Source organism: Salmo salar, chromosome ssa10, assembly GCF_905237065.1.
Source record: "Salmo salar chromosome ssa10, Ssal_v3.1, whole genome shotgun sequence".
In the NCBI taxonomy this organism is placed as follows: Eukaryota; Metazoa; Chordata; class Actinopteri; order Salmoniformes; family Salmonidae; genus Salmo; species Salmo salar.
In genome coordinates this window covers 107,707,615-107,731,783 of record NC_059451.1, presented here as the reverse complement: position 1 = coordinate 107,731,783, position 24,169 = coordinate 107,707,615, and the positions used below count along the sequence as shown (strand labels likewise).

Genomic DNA, 24,169 nt, shown 5'->3' with positions numbered 1-24,169 from the left:
AGACGCTCTAAGTGTCAACACAAAATAGGACACTACAAGTGTCAAATACTCTGGGCCGATGGTAGCCAAACGGTTAAGAGCGTTGGGCCAGTAACCGCTGGTTCGAATCCCCAAGCCAACTAGGTGACAAATCTGTTGATGTGCCCTTGAGCAAGGCACTTAACCCTGATTGCTCTGGATAAGAGTGTCTGCAAAATGACAAATGTACTCTCTCTTCAACTTTTGTCAGCGCTTCAAGTGCCACTTGAAGGCTTGCCTATCACAAAACAGACAGCTGAAACTATTATATAACAAACAAACATACAGAGAACAAACAAACCATTTAAAGCAAGAGCTTCCTGGAACCACAGGATCCTAAGCTTCTAGGTTTTTCTGAGAAACATGCTACAGTACATACAAAACAGACATGTCACAGACAGAAACAACAACAAAGAACAACTGACTGCAACACAAGCCCAGCAAATCACAGCACAACATCATAGCACAATATCACAGCACAGAATCACAGCACAGCACTGAACAGAGCAGGATGTCTGTGGGCTGCTGCTGAATCACCTGAGGGTAGAGCGGACGTGGGGTCGTCCTCGATGTGGAAGGTGGGGTTGAAAAGCCCTGACAGCTGCCTGGACAGGCTGATGGGTGGCAGGCGGGGGTAGGAGGGCACGTTGGGCAGCTCTAGGGTACTGTTGGGGGAGGACGGTGAGGGGGTGCGAGTCGGAGAGCGGTGGTGGAGAGGGACCTGGCGGACCAGGCGGTCCAACTCCAGGTCCCGGTTTTGCTGCTGCTGCTTAGGCATCCTGGGGCTTAAGGCTGTTCAGGCGGTTCTGCACGTTGGTGTAGGACTGTCCCACTCGCTGAGGTAAGTTGTATATCTGTCTGGGAAGATTGGCCAGGGTTTGGGGTAAGCTGAATAACTGCTGGAGTAGATTGGTGGGAAGACCAGTTAACTGCTGAGGTATTTGAACTTGGAGCTGGTGGGGCAGTTAGGACATCTGTTGGGGCAGTTGAGAGATCTGTTGTGGGAGTTGGGAGACACGCTGGGACATTTGGGTGAATGGCCAAGTGTACTGGAAATACTCTTGGCAGAGTTCTGGGGGGAGAGAGGGCATTAGCTGGGTGACCAGGGAGGTGAACTGGGAGAGGTTGGTGGGGAGCTGGGGCATGGGGGGAAGTTTAGGAGCGGTGATGTTGTGCTCTTTCAGCAGGTTAGCTGTTGAGGCATGCAGGCGTGTGGGGAATAGGCATGAGACAGCTCTTTACTGCATCGCAGCTGGCAGGGACTGGGAGGAGAGCACAACACCGTCAGTCAGGCAGCACGAGACAACACTCATCCAAAATGAACGCTCTGACGTGAGCTTCTTCAGTCACATTGTCTGTCATCAGATAGCACTGTGAGAGAGCATGAATGAACGCACCCAAGCAAAATGCAGGCACACACACATTGTGGTCACTGCATTCTCCGAAGAGAAAGGATTGGCCAGGTCCATCATGGGACTTGCAAGTTACAAACCAAGATAGAAGATATGCATTAAAATGTGATTACAATATTCTCCTTACAAACATAAAAACAGTTGTATTATAATGAGCAAATACTTACCACCACAATCGCCCTCGTCTAAAGTCTTCCCCTCCTCCTGCAGAGCCATAGAAGCAGCAGAGGAACAGGAACAGCCATGAGTGACAGAACAACAGCAGGGAATAGCATTTAGTGACAAGTAGTTACCACAGCTGCACAAGCCTCAAGAGAGACAGCTAAATGTTGTGTCTTCCCACATGGAAAAGATCCTAACACAATTCTTATATGTTCTACCTGGAACTTGTAAGTAATGCATTTGGCAGCAAATACAAATACAAAATGCATAGAATATTCTTGTAATATCTGACTTACAGTTGAAGTCGGAAGTTTACATACACCTTAGACAAATACATTTAAACTCAGTTTTTAACAATTTATTCCAAGTAAAGATTCCCTGTCTTAGGTCAGTTAGGATCACCACTTTATTTTAAGAATGTGAAATGTCAGAATAATAGTAAAGAATGATTTATTTCAGCTTTTATTTCTTTCCTCACATTCCCAGTGGTTCAGAAGTTTACATACACTCAATTAGTATTTGGTAGCATTGCCTTTAACCTCTCTTGGGTAGGGGGCAGTATTTTCACGTCCGGATAAAAAACGTACCCGATTTAATCTGGTTATTACTCCTGCCCAGAAACTAGAATATGCATATAATTGTTTGATTTGGATAGAAAACACCCTAAAGTTTCTAAAACTGTTTGAATGGTGTCTGTGAGTATAACAGAACTCATATGGCAGGCCAAAACCTGAGAAGATTCTATACAGGAAGTGCCCTCTCTGACCATTTCTTGGCCTTCTATAGCCTCTTTATCGAAAACAGAGGATCTCTGCTGTAACGTGACATTTTCTAAGGCTCCCATAGGCTCTCAGAAGGCGCCAGAACGGGGAATGATGACTCTGCAGTCCCTGGCTGAAAAACAGTAGGGGTTTTGGATAGTAGTCGATCTGAGAACAATGACATGGGCGCGCGCATGCACGTGAAGAGTCAATTTTCTTCTTTCAGTCTTTGAACGAAAACAACGTCTCCCGGTCAGAATATTATCGCTATTTTACGAGAAAAATCGCATAAAAATTGATTTTAAACAGCGTTTGACATGCTTCGAAGTACGGTAATGGAATATTTTGAATTTTTTTGTCACGACATGCGTCCATGCGGACAAAACAGAGGATATTTGAACATAACTATGGATTATTTTGAACCAAAACAACATTTGTGGTTGAAGTAAAAGTCCTGGGAGTGCATTCTGACGAAGAACAGCAAAGGTAATCCAATTTTTCTTATAGTAATTCTGAGTTTAGTGAACGCCAAACTTGGTGGGTGTAAAATTAGCTAGCCCTTGATGGCCGGGCTATCTACTCAGAATATTGCAAAATGTGCTTTTGCCGAAAAGCTATTTTAAAATCTGACATAGCGATTGCATAAAGGAGTTCTGTATCTATAATTCTTAAAATAATTGTTATTTTTTTTGTGAACGTTTATCGTGAGTAATTTAGTAAATTCACCGGAAGTTTTCGGTGGGTATGCTAGTTCTGAACATCACATGCTAATGTAAAAAGCTGGTTTTTGATATAAATATGAACTTGATTGAACAAAACATGCATGTATTGTATAACATAATGTCCTAGGAGTGTCATCTGATGAAGATCATCAAAGGTTAGTGCTGCATTTAGCTGTGGTTTTGGTTTTTGTGACATTATATGCTAGCTTGAAAAATGGGTGTGTGATTATTTCTGGCTGGGTACTCTCCTGACATAATCTAATGTTTTGCTTTCGTTGTAAAGCCTTTTTGAAATCGGACAATGTGGTTAGATTAATGAGAGTCTTGTCTTTAAAATGGTGTAAAATAGTCATATGTTTGAGAAATTGAAGTTATAGCATTTTTAAGGTTTTTGAATATCGCGCCACTCGATTCCACTGGCTGTTGACTAGGTGGGACGATTTCGTCCCACATACCCGAGAGAGGTTAAATTGTTGAACTTGGGTCAAACGTTTTGGGTAGCATTCCACAAGCTTCCCACAATAAGTTGGGTGAATTTTGGCCCATTCCTCCTGACAGAGCTGGTGTAACTGAGTCGGGTTTGTAGGCCTCCTTGCTCGCACATGCTTTTTCAGTTCTGCCCACAAATTTTCTATGGGATTGAGGTCAGGGGACGCTAGCGTCCCACCTGCGGTACACACTATTCAACAGCCAGTGAAATAGCAGGGCGGCAAATTCAAAACAACAACAATTTCTATTCAAATTACTCAACATACAACTATTATATCCCATTTTAAAGATAATCTTCTCATTAATCCAATCACATTGTCCGATTTCAAAAAGGCTTTACGGCGAAAGCATAACATTAGATTATGTAAGGACAGCACCTAAACAAGAAAAACCACACAGCCATTTTCCAAGCAAGGAGAGGCGTCACAAAAACCAGAAATACAGCTAAAATTAATCACTAACCTTTGATGATCTTCATCAGATGACACTCCCAGGACTCAATGTTACACAATACATGTATGTTTTGTTCGATAAAGTTATTATTTATATCAATAAACCCCATTTTACATTGGCGCGTGATGTTCAGTAAAATGTATTGCCTCCAAAACTTCCGGTGAATGAGCACATCAATTTACAAAAATACTCATCATAAACGTTGATAAAATTTACAACAGTTACTGAAAGAATTATAGATACACTTCTCCTTAATGCAACCGCTGTGTCAGATTTCAAAATAGCTTTACGGCGAAAGCACATTGTTCAATATTCTGAGTACAGAGCTCAGCCATCAAAGCAAGCTATACAGATACCCGCCGAGTTCTGGAGTCAACTAAACTCAGAAATAGTATTATAAATCTTCACTTACCTTTGCTGATCTTCGTCGGAATGCACTTCCAGGACTCCCTCAAGAAATGTTTGTTTTGTTCGATAAACTCCCTATTTATATGCAAATACCTCCGTTTTGTTCGCGCGTTCAGATCACTAATCCAAAGACAATGCATGAGCGCAAAACCCGAGACGAAAAGTCAAATAGTTCCATTACCGTTCGTAGAAACATTTCAAACGATGTTTACAATCAATCCTTAGGGTCTTTTTAACAAAAATCTTCGATAATATTCCAACCGGACAATAGCGTATTCATTAAAGAGGAAAAAGAAGGAGCGACGCGCCTGCGTGATTGCGCAGTAAACAACTCACTGGTCCCAGGCTTGAGACAGCTCTTATTCTCTGCCCAGTAACAGTAGAAGCATGAAACAAGGTTCTAAAGACTGTTGATGTCTAGTGGAAGCCTTAAGAAGTGCAAAATGACTCCACAGACACTGTAGTATGGAAAGACAATCAGTTGAAAAACTACAACCCACATCCTGGTTGGATTTTTTTCTCAGGTTTTTGCCTGCCATATGAGTCTGTTATACTCACAGACATCATTCAAACAGTTTTAGAAACTTCAGAGTGTTTTCTATCCAAATCTACTAATAATATGCATATCCTACCTTCTGGGCCCGAGTAGCAGACAGTTTAATTTGGGCACATTATTCATCTGAATTTCCGAATACTGCCCCCTGTCACCAAAAAGTTAAGCCATTTTGCCACAACTTTGGAAGTATGCTTGGGGTCATTGTCCATTTGGAAGACCCATTTGCGACCAAGCTTTAACTTCCTGACTGATGTCTTGAGATGTTGCTTGAATATATACACAGAATTTTCCCTTCTCATGATGCCATCTATTTTGTGAAGTGCACCAGTCCCTCCTGCAGCAAAGCACCCCCACAACATGATGCTGCCACCCCCGTGCTTCACGGTTGGGATGGTGTTCTTCAGCTTGCAAGCCTTTCCCATTTTTTTCTCCAAACATAACGATGGTCATTTTGGCCAAACAGTTCTAATTTTGTTTCATCAGACCAGAGGACATTTCTCCAAAAAGTACGATCTTTGTTCCCATGTGCAGTTGCAAACCGTAGTCTGGCTTTTTTATGGTGGTTTTGGAGCAGTGGCTTCTTCCTTGCTGAGCTGCCTTTCAGGTTATGTAGATATAGGACTTGTTTAACTGTGGATATAGATACTTTTGTACCTGTTTCCTCCAGCATCTTCACAAGGTCCTTTGCTGTTGTTCTGGGATTGGTTTGCACTTTTTGCACCAAAGTACGTTCATCTCTATGAGACAGAATGCGGTCTCCTTCCTGAGCGGTATGACGGCTGCATGGTCCCATGGTGTTTATACTTGCGTACTATTGTTTGTACAGATGAACGTGGTACCTTCAGGCATTTGGAAATTGCTCCCAAGGATGAACTAGACTTGTGGTCTACACTTGTTTTTCTGAGGTCTTGGCTGATTTCGTTTGAGTTTCCCATGAGGTCAAGCAAAGAGGCACTGAGTTTGAAGGTAGGCCTTGAAATACATCCACAGGTACACCTCCAATTGACTCAAATTATGTCAATTAGCCTAACAGAAGCTTCTAAAGCCATTACATAATTTTCTGGAATTTCCAAAACTGTTTAAAGGCACAGTCAATTTTGTGTATGTAAACTTCTGACCCAATGGAATTGTGATACAGTGAATTATAAGTGAAATAATCTGTCTGTAAACAATTGTTGGAAAAATTACTTGTGTCATGCACAAAGTAGATGTCCTAACCGTCTTGCCAAAACTATAGTTTGTTAACAAGAAATTTGTGGAGTGGTTGAAAAAACGAGTTTTAAAGATTCCAACCTAAGTGTATGTAAACTTCTGACTTCAACTGTATGTGGGTGGGTAACATTTAGAAATAACAGAAATGTTACATGTATTATATAAAAACTGGGAAGGGGGATAGTAGTCAGTTGCACAACTGAATCTATTCACCCGAAATGTGTTTTCTGCATTTAATCAAACCCCTCTGAATCAGAGAGATGCGGGGGTCCGCCTTAATCAACGTCATCGGCGCACTGGGAGCAGTTGTTGTTGTTGGGGGTTGTCACGACTTCCGCCGAAGTTTGTCCCTCTCCTTGTTCGGGCGACGTTCGGCAGTCGAAGTCGCCTACCTTCTAGCCATCGCTGATCCTCTTTTCATTTTCCTTTGGTTTTGTCTTGTCTTGTATCACACCTGGTTCCAATCCCATTCATTACATGTTGTGTATTTAACCCTCTGTTCCCCCTCATTGTCCTTGTCGGTGATTGCTTGTTTGTAAGCTATGTGCAAGATTTGTTCTGGTGTGCGACAGGTTTTGTACCCACTTGTATTATTTTGTATATTTTGGTTTTCTGAGTTTTTGAGCACTTATTAAACTGCTCCGTTTTATACCAAGTTCGATCTCCTGCGCCTGACTTCCCTGCCACCAGCACGCACCCTTACAGAATCACTGACCCAGTATGAAGTCAGCAGGAGCAGATACCCCGGTTATAGGGGTGGAGGAGCGCGTCCGGGAGCACGCAGCAATGCTTCACCATCTTGCCATCGCCATGGACCGCGTTGTCCAGACTATGGACCGCTGGGAGAGACAGGGAGTTCTTCCAGCGCCTCCACCAGCACAACCAGGGTCTTCTCTGAGCGCCCCTTTTCCACCTGGTTCCAGTGGGATTCGTCTCTCCCTGCCCCAAGAGTACGACGGATAGGCTGCAAACTGCCAGGGGTTCCTGCTTCAACTGGAGCTATACCTGGCCACCGTCCACCCGGCTCCATTGGGCCGTGAGAGGGTGTCCGCCATCGTCTCGTGCCAACGCTGTGTGGAGAGAGGGAGATGAAGCGTTGGATCAGTTTGAGGAGTTCACCCGCCCGAGGGTAGAGCAGCGGGTGAGCGGCTTTTCCATCTGAGGCAGGAGACAAGGAGCGCCCAGGAGTTCGCCCTGTAGTTTAGGACCCTGGTTGCCAGTGCAGGATGGAGCGACAGGGCCCTGATCGACCATTACCGCTGCAGTCTGCGCGAGGACCTCCGTCGGGAGATGGCCTGCAGAGACACCACCCTCACGTTCGACCAGCTGGTGGACTTGTCCATCCGGCTGGACAACCTGCTGGCTACCCGTGGAGGGGCGGTGTGCAGGGAGACCGGAGGGGGGTCCCGCTCGTGCACCATCTGTGGCCGCAGAGGTCACACTGCCGGTCGGTGCCGGGTTGGTTCCTCTGGGGATCGAGGCAGCAGGCAGGGCGCTCTGGCGTCACCCCAGGTGAGCCGGCACCATTCTCACCCAGAGCCCTCTGTTGGACATATGTTTGTGTTTGTCACTTTCCCTGAGTTTTCCCCGCATTCCCAGCATAAGGCACTCGTTGATTCAGGCGCGGCTGGGAATTTTATTGACAGAGCTTTAGCCCATAATTTAGGGATCCCCATCGTTCTGGTGGATGTGCCTTTCCCCGTTCATGCCTTAGATAGTCGACCATTAGAGTCAGGGTGGATTAGGGAGGTCACCGCTCCTTTGGGCATGGTGACGCAGGGGGGTCATACGGAGAAAATGAGTCTCTTCCTTATTGACTCTCCTGCGTTTCCCGTGGTGCTGGGCCTACCCTGATTAGCTTGTCATAACCCCACTGTTTCTTGGCCAGAGAGGGCTCTCACGGGATGGTCGCGAGAGTGCTCAGGTAGGTGTTTAGGGGTTTCCGTTGGTGCTCCTACGGTGGAGAGTCCAGACCAGGTCTCCACCATGCGCATTCCCCCTGAATATGCCAATTTGGCTCTCGCCTTCTCCAAAAACATGGCGACTCAATTACCACCTCATCGACGGGGCGATTGTACGATAGATCTCCTGGTAGACGCTGCACTTCCCAGGAGTCACGTGTATCCCCTCTCACAGGCGGAGACGGAGGCTATGGAAACATATGTCTCCGAATCCCTGCGTCAGGGGTACTTTCGGTCCTCCACTTCACCCGCCTCCTCGAGTTTCTCTTTTGTGAAGAAGGAGGGAGGTCTGCGCCCGTGTATTGACTATCGGGGTCTAAATCAGATCACTGTGAGGTATAGTTACCCACTACCGCTCATAGCCACAGCGATAGAGTCAATGCACGGGGCGCGCTTCTTCACCAAATTAGATCTCAGGAGCGCTTACAACCTGGTGCGTATCCGAGAGGGAGACGAGTGGAAGACGGCTTTCAGTACCACCTCTGGGCACTATGAGTACCTCGTCATGCCGTACGGGTTGATGAATGCGCCATCAGTCTTCCAAGCCTTTGTAGACGAGGCTTTCAGGGACCTACACGGGCAGGGTGTAGTGGTGTATATTGATGACATTTTGATATACTCCGCTACACGCGCCGAGCATGTGTCCCTGGTGCGCAGAGTGCTTGGTCACCTGTTGGAGCATGACCTGTACATCAAGGCTGAGAAATGCCTGTTCTTCCAACAGTCCGTCTCCTTCCTAGGGTATCGCATTTCCACCTCAGGGGTGGAGATGGAGAGTGACCGCATTGCAGCCGTGCGTAATTGGCCGACTCCCACCACGGTAAAGGAGGTGCAGCGGTTCTTAGGGTTTGCCAACTACTACCGGAGGTTTATCTGGGGTTTTGGTCAGGTAGCGGCTCCCATTACCTCACTGCTGAAGGGGGGCCCGGTGCGCTTGCAGTGGACAGCTGAGGCGGACATGGCTTTTAGTCACCTGAGGGCTCTGTTTACCTCGGCTCCCGTGCTGGCCCATCCAGATCCCTCTTTGGCGTTCATAGTGGAGGTGGACACGTCCGAGGCTGGGATAGGAGCTGTGCTCTCTCAGCGCTCGGGTACGCCACCGAAGCTTTGTCCCTGTGCCTTCTTCTCGAAGAAGCTCAGCCTGGCGGAGCAAAACTATGATGTGGGAGACCGGGAGTTGTTGGCTGTTGTCAAGGCCTTGAAGGTGTGGAGACATTGGCTTGAGGGGGCTAGACACCCTTTTCTCATCTGGACTGACCACCGCAATCTGGAGTACATCCGGGCAGCGAGGAGACTGAACACTCGCCATTCAAGGTGGGCCATGTTTTTCACCCGTTTTGTGTTTACATTTACATTTAAGTCATTTAGCAGACGCTCTTATCCAGAGCGACTTACAAATTGGTGCATTCACCTTATAATATCCAGTGGAACAACCACTTTACAATAGTGCATCTAAATCTTTTAAGGGGGGGTTAGAAGGATTACTTTATCCTATCCCAGGTATTCCTTAAAGAGGTGGTGATTGACTCCGCTGTCCTGGCGTCGTGAGGGAGCTTGTTCCACCATTGGGGTGCCAGAGCAGCGAACAGTTTTGACTGGGCTGAGCGGGAACTGTGCTTCCTCAGAGGTAGGGAGGCGAGCAGGCCAGAGGTGGATGAACGTTTGTTTACCCTTTCTTGCAGACCAGGCTCCCAGAACGCGAAGGCAGACGCATTGTCCCGGCTGTATGACACAGAGGAGCGGCCCCTGGATCCCACTCCCATACTCCCCGCCTCCTGCCTGGTGGCGCCGGTAGTATGGGAGCTGGACACGGACATTGAGCAGGCGTTACGTGCAGAGCCCGCTCCCGTCCAGTGTCCCGCTGGGCGTCTGTACGTCCCGTCTGCTGTTCGTGACCGGTTGCTCTATTGGGCCCACACGTCACCCTCCTCTGGTCATCCTGGGATCGGTCGGACAGTGCGCTGTTTGAGCGGGAGGTATTGGTAGCCTGCCTTGGCTAACGACGTGAGGGTTTATGTTTCCTCCTGCTCGGTGTGCGCCCAGTGTAAGGCTCCTAGGCACCTGCCCAGAGGTAAGCTACATCCCTTACCCGTTCCACAGCGGCCTTGATCGCACCTGTCGGTGGATTTTCTTACTGATCTTCCACTCTCACAGGGTAACACCGCGATCCTGGTCGTTGTGGATCGTCCCCGAGGCCGGTGTCGACACGCGGCTCGGGGGGGTACTGTCACGACTTCCGCCGAAGTTGGTCCCTCTCCTTGTTCGGGCAGCGTTCGAAGTCGCCGACCTTCTAGCCATCGCTGATCCTCTTTTCATTTTCCTTTGGTTTTGTCTTGTATCACACCTGGTTCCAATCCCATTCATTACATGTTGTGTATTTAACCCTCTGTTCCCCCTCATTGTCCTTGTCGGTGATTGTTTGTTTGTAAGCTATGTGCAAGACATGTTCTGGTGTGCGATGGGTTTTGTACCCACTTGTATTATTTTGTATATTTTGGTTTTCTGAGCTTTTGAGCACTTATTAAACTGCTCCGTTTTATATCAAGTTCGATCTCCTGCGCCTGACTTCCCTGCTACCAGCACGTACCCTTACAGGGGTCAACTGCCTTGCTCAAGAACAGCAGATTTTCCCACCTTAGGGATTCGAACCAGCGACCTTTCGGTTACTGGCCCAATGCTCTTAACCGCTAGGCTACCTGCCGCCCCCAAAACATACAAAAGACATGTAAGCTAAGCCTTCTAAGGTCTCATATACATGGGACATACACATTTCAAAGCACTTGCATACAACTGTCTGACGCCATTAACGCACGCAAAGTCACACATATTGAAGAAAGAAGCAAAGTCTGCCGCGAGGAGGAGCAGGAGGAGGAAGGGGGAAAGCAGAAAGAGGAGAAGAGGAGGAAGTGGGGAGGACAGGAGGAGGAGAGGGAGGAGGAAGACAGGAGAAGGAAGAATAATTACTTTTTGATAGCAGAAGTGACTCTATTTAGTTATTAAGTTGAGATCGCTCAACAATCATTCTCACGATAGCACATTGGTAGTAATCACTGACAAATATCAAAGATAAGCAGGGCTGGGCTTGGTTAAAATCCTGGATAGTTGACCAAAGGCATAGCTGTAGATACAGTATATCAACTGTCCAGTAGGAGCCCAGCATTAATATTGTATTTTTCTTACAGTAATTGTCATGTTTTTGTTTTATAAGAAAAGCATTTATTTTGTAGTGGTTACATGTCAAAACATACACTTTTCTTATAATATTCATAGATTACTCATATTCATGTATTTTGTCAATATGTCATACAATGTCCATGTAGGAAAGTGGCCATCTTCATGTATTCGATTGTGTTTGTCATACAAAGCCAAACATACACCATTTCAATGTTGATATAGAAGATATATGTACAAATCATTATTTGTATCTTACCTGATTCTTACTAGATTTTTATACAAATAATCTACTTCTGCCATTCAAAATGATTATTTTAATTTCATGATTCTTTTCCATATGCGTTACAACGAAAACCATGGCTTTGACAATACCTTGGTAGTGGTGTCAGGTTTATTGCAGTCCTCTGCCTCCTCTGCTTTCTGTGGTTGTTGGGTCACCGGTTCAGGTGCTACTTTGGCGTCCTGGGCCTTTGGTTTAGGTTCAGGCTCTACTGTCTTGAATCGTTCTGGCTCTGGGCTTGAACGAGGGGATGGAGAGGCCCTCTGGGGCTCTGGCTCCTCCTGAGGTTCTGGTTCAATGTCGGGTGATGCAGCCTCTCTGGCTCTGACTGAGGGACACTCTCTGCTGCCTCCACTGGGTCCTCCTCAGCGGGACACACCTGGCACCTACTGTATAGTACAGGTGCAGTTAGGGGCCACATCAAAGAAATGTGCATACAGTGATATGAACAAATAAAAATTAACACAGCATGGGAAAAAAGTGATTCGATAGCGTCATGGTTGCCCCATTACTACAGTGAAAATGGATTTCTTCTAGCCCAACCAGGTCAAAAGATCTGACCTATATATGTCTGGCATAACATTTTTAATCTTCCTATAGCGGATCGCCGGGTTGTCATTAGTTACCACAGCCACAAAATAAAAATTGTCTATATCATAAGAATTCATGAAAACAAAAATGTGCTTTTTGGTCTTCATTTAAAGATGCCCTTTGCAGAAATCGCTCCGCCATTTCCTGGTTGCTGAAATTGTAATAGTTTGCCTAATTTCAGTTTATATGACAAAACAAGCAAGTATGTGTAGAGAATCATTGTACCATCTAAACCATTGTAAAATATATTGTCCATAATCAAAAATACTGTACTTTCAGCTGTTTGAAGCTAGCATACAAAACCGAAAGTGAAGGACGCAAAAACAGAACTTAAGCATGGGAAGCATTGTGTGGCGTACAGCAGGTCAGCCACCAGGGGGAGACTCGTCGAGGCCTGATGGCAGACGGAGTATCCATCACGAGGCGATGGCTCCATCTACTGGACGTGCCAGGTCTCGACGGGATCTCCGGCCAGGACTAAATTGGGGCTGATTGGGGATTGGTGAGTAATCAAGGGCTGATTGCTCATCAGCTGTACAGGTCCCATAAAGCTGCCTGAAGGGCAGCACACAGGGAACAGACTGGGGGAGGAAAGGACTCCCGTATAGTTGGGGATGGTACCAGAGGTAACAGGAGGGAGTTCAGTTTTGATCCCCACAGGACACAGCAAGACCCGGAGCCCAGAAGACAGTATCCCGGAGAGGGTCTCTTGGGGTAGACCTATTCTTTTCTTTTGGACTATTATTTTAATAAACACCTTTGAAACTGAGCTAATCCTACTCTGTCCGTGTCTGATCTTGGTAAACGTTTTGACCCAACCCCCTGGTCTGCCACAAGTGGTGGAGAATGCGTGCACTCTGACAACGTGGTCAGATCAGGGTTGACGTTTATGCAGCATCAGCATGGACGAGTTGATAGCTCAGTTCATCCGGGCCCAACAAGCCCAACAGGCGGTGCAGGAACGAACACTGGAGGAACAGCGGCTACAAAACGTCCGCCTCACTGAGGAAATCAGGAAGCTACAAGGAGGGGTGTCTATTGAATCACATCCAAACCAGTTTTTAACCTGTTAGGGCTAGGGGGCAGTATTGACACGGCTGGATAAAAAACGTACCCGATTTAATCTGGTTACTACTCCTGCCCAGTAACTAGAATATGCATATAATTATTGGCTTTGGATAGAAAACACTCCAAAGTTTCTAAAACTGTTTGAATGGTGTCTGTGAGTATAACAGAACTCAAATGGCAGGTCAAAACCTGAGAAGATTCTGTACCGGAAGTACCGTCTGACAATTTCTTGAACTTCTTTGCCATCTCTATCAATTACAGGGGATCTCTGCTCTTACGTGACCCTTTCTACGGCTCACATGGTCTCTCAGAAGGCGGCAAAATGCTGAATCGTGGCTTTGCAGGCTCTGGCTGAAACAAAGTAGCGCGTTTGGGTAGTGGCTGGTTACAGTACTGTGAGACTCAGGCTCGTGCCCGCGTCGACCGAAAGCTTTCTTTTCCTTTGTCTGTTTACCTAAAAGGATATTCCCGGTCGGAATATTATCGCTTTTTTACGAGAAAAATGGCATAAAAATGGATTTTAAACAGCGGTTGACATGCTTGGAAGTACGGTAATGGAATATTTAGATTTTTTTTGTCACGAATTGCGCCATGCGCGCGACTCTTATTTACCATTTTGGATAGTTTCTGGAACGCACGAACAAAACGCCGCTATTCGGATATAACGATGGATTATTTGGGACCAAACCAACATTTGTTATTGAAGTAGAAGTCCTGGGAGTGCATTCTGACGAAGACAACAAAGGTAAGAACATTTTTGTTATAGTAAATCTGATTTTGGTGAAGGCTAAACTTGACGGGTGTCTAAATAGCTAGCCCGTGATGGCAGGGCTATGTACTTAGAATATTGCAAAATGTGCTTTCACCAAAAAGCTATTTTAAAATCGGACATAGAGTGCATAGAGGAGTTCTGTATCTATAATTCTTAAAATAATTGTTATGCTTTTTGTGAACGTTTATCGTGAGTAATTTAGTAAATTGTTAGTAAATTCCCCGGAAGTTTGCGTGGGGTATGCTAGTTCTGAACATCACATGCTAATGTAAAAGCTGTTTTTTGATATAAATATGAACTTGATTGAACAAAACATGCATGTATTGTATAACATAATGTCCTAGGGTTGTCATCTGATGAAGATCATCAAAGGTTAGTGCTGCATTTAGCTGTCTTCTGGGTTTTTGTGACATTATATGCTAGCTTGAAAAATGGGTGTCTGATTATTTCTGGCTGGGTACTCTGCTGACATAATCTAATGTTTTGCTTTCGTTGTAAAGCCTTTTTGAAATCGGACAGTGTGGTTAGATTAACGAGAGTCTTGTCTTTAAACAGCTGTAAAATAGTCATATGTTTGAGAAATTGAAGTAATAGGATTTTTAAGGTATTTGAAAATCGCGCCACTGGATTACACTGGCTGTTACGTAGGTGGGACGAATTCGTCCTGCCTAGCCCAGAGAGGTTAATCAAGCTAACAGGTGACGACATCGAAACCTACCTCTATATGTTTGAACAGACAGCACTACCGGAAGGATGGCCAAGGCAGAAGTGGGCCAGTCTGCTGGCCCTGTTCTTTCTCTGGGAATGCCAAAAAGGCATATTGGGACCTGAACGATGAACAGGCAACTAACTACGACGGATTCAAACGGGAGATACTCAGCCGCTACGGGTACAGCCTGGCCCAACGGGCTCAACTATTCCACAACTGGAGGTTCGTAGCCGACGCATCCCCCGAGCCCAGATGAGCGACTTACTACGCGTCACCAGGGGATGGCTCCTAACTGATGTACCCACCCTCTCCATCTTAGAAAAAGTGGTCCTGGATCGCTTCCTATGGGCACTACCCCACAAAATGAAAAGGGCAGCGAGTCTATGCGTGCCCCAGACCTTTGAGGGCCTCCTGGAAGCAGTGGAGATGCATCAGAACACTCAGGCCCTGCTGAGTGGGAGCCGAGTCAAGTCGACAACCCATTCGAGGAGTCGGAAGGACAGCCCCACTGCTGGGTACCCCGAACCGACAGTCGGCAGGGCCAAAGGACCGCAAACGCGTGGAGAGACTGCTGGGGTAGGGCCGAACCCGCCACCGACGACCCCAGGTAGATGGAGACCAAAGAAGGTGTTTTGAGTGTGGTGCCCGTGGGGGCACATGGCCTGGAATTGCCCGGCTCAAGAGGAGTCGATGCCATCAGCAAGCCCCGGAAGCGAAGTGGGTCACGCAGTGAACTACGTCACCTCCTGTTGGGCACACCACGAATATAACTGCACCCATGGTCCCGGTGATGGTTGACGGACACGACACGGAAGCTCTATTAGACTCCGGAAGTATGGTTACCCTCGTAACCATGAACCTGCTGAACCAGAAGTCCGAACGGGGTAGGGAGATGTCCATTTCCTGTGTTCACGGGGACACAAAGCGGTATCCAACCATATGGGCCAACATCGTGACGCCACAAGGGAACTGCCAGATGATGGTGGGTGCAGTACCAGAGTTGCCGGTACCTCTCCTAGTGGGACGAGATTGTCCACTCTTCGCGACCCTGTGGGGGCACGAGCTGAGGAAGAAGGTACAAGCCGTCCGAAGAAGAGAGCGAGGACGACCCATCGCCTGTGCGGCCCGGAAGCAAATGGTTGACCAACCTGTATCAAGTCCCCTGTGGCTCAGTTGGTAGAGCATGGTGTTTGCAACGCCAGGGTTGTGGGTTCGATTCCCACGAGGGACCAGTACGGGGGGGAAAAATGTATGAAATGTATGCATTCACTACTGTAAGTCGCTCTGGATAAGAGCGTCTGCTAAATGACTAAAATGTTAAAAACATATCGGATTCCGGAGGCCCGAAGGAAGGCAGAGGAACAGGAAGTGGAGGCTAGGCTGAGGATGGAGGTCGTTGAAGAGTCTCACAGTGCATGGTGCAGCCCCATCGTGTTGGTGTCCAGACCGGACGGTAGCCTGTGCTTCTGTAATGATTTCCGGGGTGTGAACGACATAAGCTTGTTCGACGCCTCCCCCCTTCCCGAGGGTGAACGAGCTCATCGTCCGATTGGGAAAGGCCCGGTACATCAGCACCCTTGACCTGACCAAAGGATATTGGCAGGTACTGTTGGCAGCCTCCTCCCGGGAGAAGACGGCGTTTTCGACACCAGACGGACTGTATCAGTACCGCGTGCTCCCGTTCGGTGTCCACGGAGCACAGCCCACATTCCAGCGACTGATGAACGAAGTACTTCGACCACACCAGTAGTACGCAGCGGCATATTTGGATGATATTATCATCCACAGCCAAGGTTGGGAAGAGCACCTGACACGCTTCCAGGCGGTGCTGGACAAGCCGGGTTGACCGCGAACCCCAAGAAAAGCAAACTAGTGTTCGAGGAGGTGGAGTACCTGGGGTATTTGATCGGACGGGGGAACGTCAAGCCCCAGGACAGGAAGGTTCCCGCGGTACGTGACTGGCCTGTTCCACGCACCAAGACACAGGTCAAGTCCTTCCTGGGACTGGCAGGATACTATAGCCGGTTTATCCCCAACTTTGCGGCTATAGCTTCCTCCCTCACCGATCTAACCAGGGCCCGCCTCCCGAAAACAGGGAAATGGACGGACAAGATAGAAGCGGCGTTCAGCCGCTTGAAGGAAGCGCTGTGCTCCCATCCGATTTTCGTAACGCCGATTTCCAGGTGCCTATGTTGGTCCAGACGGATGCATGTGACACAGGACTAGGGACCACTCTGTCCCAGATACATGGGGAGGTGCACCCCATCATGTACATCAGCCGAAAGCTGATACCCAGAGAGAAAAAAATACTGTTATTGAGAGAGTGTCTAGCGGTGAAGTATTAGCTGTTAGGTACCCACTTCACCCTGGTCACAGACCATGCTCCCCTGGTCTGGATGGCCAGGGGAAGGGACACAAACGATTGGGTCCTCAGGTGGTTCTTGTCCCTTCAACGCTTCTCTTTTTCTGTTGTGCACAGGTCAGGGGCGAAGCATGGAAACGCGGATGCCCTATCGAGAAGGGAGACATACGTCGCACTGATGACAGTCCCCTCCCCGACAGAGCTGGGGGGGTGGCATACAGCAGGTCAGCCACCAGGGGGAGACTCGTCGAGGCCTGGTGGCAGACAGAGTATACATCACGTGGCGATGGCTCCATCTGCTGGACATGCCAGGTCTCGACGGGATCTCCGGCCAGGACTAATTGGGGCTGATTGGGGATTGGTGAGTAATCAAGGGCCGATTCCTCACCAGCTGTACAAGTCCCATAAAGCTGCCAGAAGGGAGGCACACAGGGAACAGACTGGGGGAGGAAAGGACTCCCGTATAGTTGGGGATGGTATCAGAGGTAACAGGAGGGAGTTCAGTTTTGATCCCCACAGGACACAGCAAGACCCGGAGCCCAGAAGACGGTATCCCGGAGAGGGTCTCTTGGGGGAGACTATTTCTTTTGGACTATTATTTTAATAAACACCTTTGAAATTGAGCTAATCCTACTCTGTCCGTGTCTGATCTGTGTAAACGTTTTGACCTAACCCCCTGGTCTGCCACAATAGAAATAACTTTGATTTTCTTTCAATGAGAAAGACATATCTATAACTCACATTTCTATGTGAATTTGGTCGAGTCACCCAAAAAGTTACAAATTGCAGCTTTAAGGTTAGGGTTACGCGTAAGGTTAATAGTGTGGTTAAGGTTACGGTTAAAGTCAAATAATTATTTCCCTCATTAAAATGCAAATCAATTTATAACATTTTTGACATGCGTTTTTCTGGATTTTTTGTTGTTGTTATTCTGTCTCACTTTTCAAATAAACCTACCATTAAAATTATAGACTGATCCTTTCTTTATCAGTGGGCAAACGTACAAAATCAGCAGGGGATAAAATACTTTTTCCCCCCACTGTAGATGAAAACTCTCTTGGTCAATAGTGTGGTCTACAGTTTATCATGACATACTCTACCTCAGGAGAGCAAAACCTTGAGACTTCTGTAGATTTCATGCACCAGCTGTTGTTTACAAATATACTTAGACCGCCACCCCATGTCTTACCAGAGGCTGCTGTTCTATCCTAACAAAAAAGTGTAAAACCCAGCAGCTGTATGTTATTCATGTTGACGTTCAGTCACGACTCAGTGAAACATAAGATATTACAGTTTTTAATGTCCCGTTGGTAGGATATACGTGCTCGTAGTTCGTCTATTTTATCATCCAGTGATTGTACGTTGGCTAATAGGATTGATGGTAAAGGCAGATTACCCACTCGCAGTCGGATCCTTACAGGGCACCCAGACCTACGTCCCCGATATCTCCGTCTCTTTCTCCTACGAATGACGGGGATGAGGGCCTTGTCGGGTGTCTGGAGTAAATACTTCACGTCTGACTCGTTAAAGAGAAAAAAAAAGGATTCTTCCAGTAAGGGGTGAGTAATCGCTGTCCTGATATCTAGAAGCTCTTTTCGGTCATAAGAAACGGTGGCATAAGCATTATGTACAAAATAAGTAACAAATAACGCGAAAAAACACACACAATAGCACAATTGGATCGGGGACCGTAAAACGGCAGCCATCTCCTCCGGCGCCAATTTGTCCTGTCTCAATAAGAAAATTGTGCTTTTACACAATGTAGAAACCTAATATTCCACAAATTACTTTTGTAATTTCAATGACATGTATTCATGTCAATATTTTAGATTTTATAATAAACTAAAGTTTTTAGTGTTACATATTAGTTTCCAGGGCACAACACGTGCTTCAAAAGTAGCTAGAATTCATTTCGGCTCAATATAGGCTGTATCTCAATCAAAAAAAAAAAGTAATCTTATTTTCAGATCCTCCTACATTTCATGTGGTGCTCCTAACTTTTTAAAGTTGGGAACACCAGAGATACCAATGAAAAATGATCATTTACAGCCCTGGTCACTGCAAAATGTTGCTCCCTGATGATCCCAATGCCTCCCCCCTATAACTGCCTGACACTATTGCATAGGTATAACAACAACATGTCACTTGCCAATCCTACTAATACCGTGCATTATGTAATCAACCTAGCAACCAGTTCAGTAGTCAACCAAGAAAATTCAATAGAAGAAATAAGTGTAAAGTTAAACATAAACAAAATATATTTTCAGACATTTAGTTTGCCAGTAAACAGTTAGCAACAGGTGTACTCAAAGTGTTACATCTGATAGACTAACGTTACACTTGGTCAAAAACAATTCGCATGCAATATGGACAAGGCAGGCTTGAGGCTACTCACTTGAACACTCAACAGATTTCGAGTGCATTCGGTAATAGTTTACCTCCCAAGACTCATCTTTGCGACATTAACGAATCTGTTGTCAAGTCAACGAACGTTTTGCTCTGTTTAAAAGTTTTGAAATAGAGAGAGAATCGTCTACCTCAATGGATTCGCTCGAGCCCAAACCTTAGCCACCCTTCACCCGCGTTGAAGCGAAAAACAGGAGGCCCGCTCAGTTACTAGGCAACCGTCGAGAGGGGACCAGCGGTTGCCAGGGGAAACGATGTCGTGGTTATGATTACATCAAATGTTTTGATTAGATGTGTATTTTGTCACATGCACAGGTTCGTTGATGTAGTTGAAGTGTACAGTGAAATACTTAAGCTCCGAGCTCCAGCGGTGTAGGTGTGAATGAAACAATAAAACAACTATGATAATATATACATATTTACAACTCTAACAATGATACATATAAATGTCCATTGGGGTGTAGGCAGGGTAATTGTACATTGTGGAGGGGGGATAAACATTTAAATGTCAATGGGGGAGCAGCCGGAAGAGGTGGGTGCGTGGGAGGTTAGGAGTGGTTAAAGAGTCGCTGTCGTGCCTTCTTCACAACTGTGTCCGTGTGATTTGACCATTTCAGCTCCTTGGAAATGTGTATGCCAAGGAACTTGAAGTTTTTGACCGTCTCCACATCGGCCATGTTGATGAGGATGGGGGCGTGCCCAGCCTGATTCCTCCTGAAGTCCACAATCAGCTCCTTTGTTTTGCTGACGTTGAGGGAGAGGTTGTTTACCTGACACCATAATGTCAGCGTTCCTACCTCATCCCTGTAGGCTGTCTAATCGTTTTTGGTAATCAAATCAAATGTTATTTGTCACATGCTCCAAATACAACAGGTGTAATACAACCTTACCGTGAAATGCTTACTTACAAGCCCTTAACCAGCAATGCAGTTCAAAAAATCTAGTTAAGAAAATATTTACCTAATAATCTCAAGTAAAAAAAATTAATGTTAAAAATAACACAATAAAATAACAATACCGAGGCTATATACAGGGGGTACCGGAACCGAGTCAATGTGCAGGGGGTACAGGTTAGTCGAGGTAATTTGTACATGTAGGTAGGGGGAAAGGGACTATGCATTGATAATAAACAGCGAGTCACAGCAGTTTAAAAACAAAGGGGGGGTTGTCAATGTAAATAGTCCGGGTGGCCTGCGATCAGGCCTACCATTGTTGTGTCGTCAGCAAACTTAATGATGCTGTTGGAGTGGTGCTTGGCCACACAGTGAACAGGAGTACAGGTGGACTGCTTAAAACATGTAGGTATTACAGACTTGGTAATCCATCTGGCCCCGCAGCCTTGTGAATGTTGACCTGTTTAAAGGTCTTGCTCACATCGGCTACGGAGAGCGTGTGTCATGTATACTCCCTCTCCGACGTTTGGTAGGCCTGCGTTACTGGGCAGCTCGCAGCTGGGTTTCCCTTTGTAGTACGTAATAGTTTGCAAGCCTTGCCACATCCGGCGAGCGTCAGTGCCAGTGGAGTAGGATTCAATCTTAGTCCTGTATTGATGCTTTGCCTGTTTGATGGTTCGTCTGAAGGCATAGCAGGATTGCTTATAAGCGTTCAGATTAGTGTCCCGCTCCTTGAAAGCGGCAACTCTAGCCTTTAGCTCGGTGCAGATGTTGCCTGTAATCCATGGCTTCTGGTTGGGATATGTACAGTGAGGGAAAAAAGTATTTGATCCCCTGCTGATTTTGTACGTTTGCCCACTGACAAAGAAATTATCAGTCTATAATTTTAATGGTAGGTTTATTTGAACAGTGAGAGACAGAATAACAACAAAAAAATCCTGACAAACGCATGTCAAAAATGTTATAAAATTGATTTGCATTTTAATGAGGGAAATAAGTATTTGACCCCCTCTCAAATCAGAAAGTTTTCTGGCTCCCAGGTGTCTTTTATACAGGTAATGACTGGGCAGGGGCGCAGCAATAGGCCCACCCACTTGGGAGCCAGGCCCAGCCAATCAGAATGAGTTTTTCCCCACAAAAGGGCTTTATTACAGACTGAAATACTTCTCAGCATCCAACCAGTATGTGGTGGTCCTGGGCTGGCGTGGTTACACGTGGTCTGCGGTTGTGAGGCCGGTTGGATGTACTGCCAAATTCTCTAAAACAACGTTGGAAGTGGGTTATGGGACATCTGTGGCATTGTGTTGCGTGACAAAACTGCACATTTTAGAGTGGCCTTTCATTGTCCCCAGCACAAGGTGCACCTGTGTAATGATCATGCTGTTTAATTAAATTATTGATATGCTACACCTGTCAGGTGGATGGATTATCTTGGCAAAGGAGAAATGCTCACTAACTGGGATGTGAAAAAATGTGTGCACAAAATTTGAGAGAAATAGGCTTTTGTTGCGTATGGAACATTTCTGGGATCTTTTATTTCAGCTCATGAAACATGCGACCAATACTTTACATGTTGTGTTAAAATTTTTGTTCAGTCTAGGTTGTGCCTTTAGATTTCGAGAAAATTAACAACTAAGGAAGAATTTTTCACTTCTCTCATTCCCTGGCCTGGTCTGCTTGGTCTGTTTCGCAAGCGTTCCCGAAGGTCTTGCGATGCTGCGCCTCTGGATTGAGAAACTCTGTGGTAAAATTATGCCAAAGCAGTGGGAATCAGTAATGAACATCCATGAGGGATTTGGAACGAAACTGGTTATGATATTGGGAACCTAAATAACTATGACACAAAGCACTTTCAGGTTCTGCAGTGGAAAATATTTTACATTGGTGTAACAAGTTACCAATCGATAGTGCAAACACATATACTGTTTTTTTTCAACTCTGTAAAGCATTGAGGCAGCTAGGGAATTTTAGAAGGGAGAACTTTTATGGGCATGTTCCCCTCTCTATGTTTTGGTTAATTACACAATCTTATTTTAAAAGGGTTCTTCGGCTTTCGCAATAGGAGAACACTTTTTGGTTCCAGTAGAACCCTTTTGGTTACCATGTAGAACTCTGTGAAAAGGGTTCTTCAAAGGGTTCTCCTATGAGGACAGCGGAAGAACCCTTTTAGGTTCTAGTTAGCACCTTTTTTTCTAAGAGCCAGGAGCATACCACCCTGCATCCCACTGCTGGCTTGCTAAGCAGGGTTGGTCCTGGATGGGAGACCAGGTGGTGTTGGAGGGCCTGTAGGAGGCACCCTTTCTCTGGTCTAAATATCCCAGGACAATGATTGGGGACATTGCCCTGTGTAGGGTGCTGTCTTTTGGATGGGATGTTAAATGGGTGTCCTGACTCTCTGTGGTCACTAAAGATCCCATGGTACTTATTGTAAGAGTAGGGGTGTTAACCCTGGTGTCCTGACTAAATTCCCAATCTGGCCCTCATACCATCATGGTCACCTAATCATCCCCATCTTACAATTGGCTCATTCATCCCTCTCCCCTGGAACTATTCGCCAGGTTGTTGATGTAAATGAGAATGTGTTCTCAGTCAACTTACCTGATAAAATAAATATGAGCGGGTTAATCTTACTCTGTCATCTTATTCTTAGAGTGATCCACCTCACTCTCCTCCTCCTGTAGCATGTGTAACCTGTTCAAGGCATGACAGGGATGAGACAGCCTTACCTCCCCTCCCACACATGTACAGGCATGGCCAGTTGTCTCTTAAACCATGACCCCAATAAATGCTACATTTAAAATGCTATACAAGTGTAGGGCAGGTGGTTGGAGATAGCCTATGCATTTGTTCTGGAGTAGGCAGGGGACTCTGAGGATGCTAAGCCTGAGTGAAAACTTACTCTGGGTCTTCGTCTTCCTCCAGAATGGCTTCCTGGCTTTGAATGGACAGTTTGATTGATTGGGCATCATGCATCTGCCTGATGGCCGTCTCAGCTGTGTGTCTGGCCACCTCCTCCTCCGTTCACACCAAATCCACACAGTCCTGGGTCATCCTGCAGAGATGTGCACATTGCTGGGATATTACTACGTCATATTAAGCTAACTTTATTTAGCCAACTTTATTTCTCATTTAACTTACTCCTTTAGACTGAAGGGAAAAAAATTCTGGTTAACCCAATGAGAAGATATGCAACTTCTGTTGGATCACCATAACCAGACAATGTGTAAAATAGTGACTGTGTGTAGGCTGCTGTGATATTCTACATAAATTACTTTGAGATATTTGATCTTGTCTGACTCCTTGCTTACCATTCCTCCATGGTAGCCATAGCTATGCCCTCAGCCTCTTTCTTGATGCTCTCTATGAAGGGTGTCCACCTGCCTGTCGGAGTCTCAGCATCCTCCAGCGATTGGGTTGTTGACTCTGGCACACTTGGAAGATTCGGTTCAGGCTCATCTGGTTTCAATGGCTGTTTTTGCTGTGCCGGCTGTGCCAGAGCCATCTCTTTTGGCTGTGTCATCTGTGTTGGCACCTCCAGATCCTTCATGTCTGCTTCTACTACTTCCTCCAGAACCAGATCCACTGCTTTGGGTCTTTTAGATACTTTAGGACAAGCAGTCATACAGTACGTCACTGTCTGTATCTGGACTGTTACAACTGATAAGACACCCAGAGTCAACATGGTAATGTGAACAATCAATTGTGTTTGATGTGTAGCATTTGATTTGGGAGGAAAATCTTTGAATCAACAATTAAAATA

General features: G+C 46.1%; 1 protein-coding gene across 5 annotated transcripts in view; it reads right to left on the bottom strand.

Moving 5' to 3' along the window:
• The window catches only part of LOC106561447 (cyclic nucleotide-gated cation channel beta-1), a 34,402-nt gene extending 14,708 nt beyond the window's left edge, over positions 1-19,694 (bottom strand). For 2 of the 5 annotated variants that reach the window (XM_014125412.2, XM_014125416.2), the window contains exons 1-4: positions 19,506-19,694; positions 11,701-11,997; positions 1,598-1,634; positions 556-1,494 (exon numbers count right to left, since the gene is read on the bottom strand). In XM_014125412.2, the coding sequence (XP_013980887.1) occupies positions 556-796 (241 nt within the window). In that variant the 5' untranslated portion in view covers positions 797-1,494; positions 1,598-1,634; positions 11,701-11,997; positions 19,506-19,694. The remainder of the gene's footprint in view (positions 1-555; positions 1,495-1,597; positions 1,635-11,700; positions 11,998-19,505) is intronic. The other 3 variants (XM_014125413.2, XM_014125414.2, XM_014125417.2) reach the window with 3 other exon arrangements.
• Positions 19,695-24,169: the final 4,475 nt, after the last annotated feature.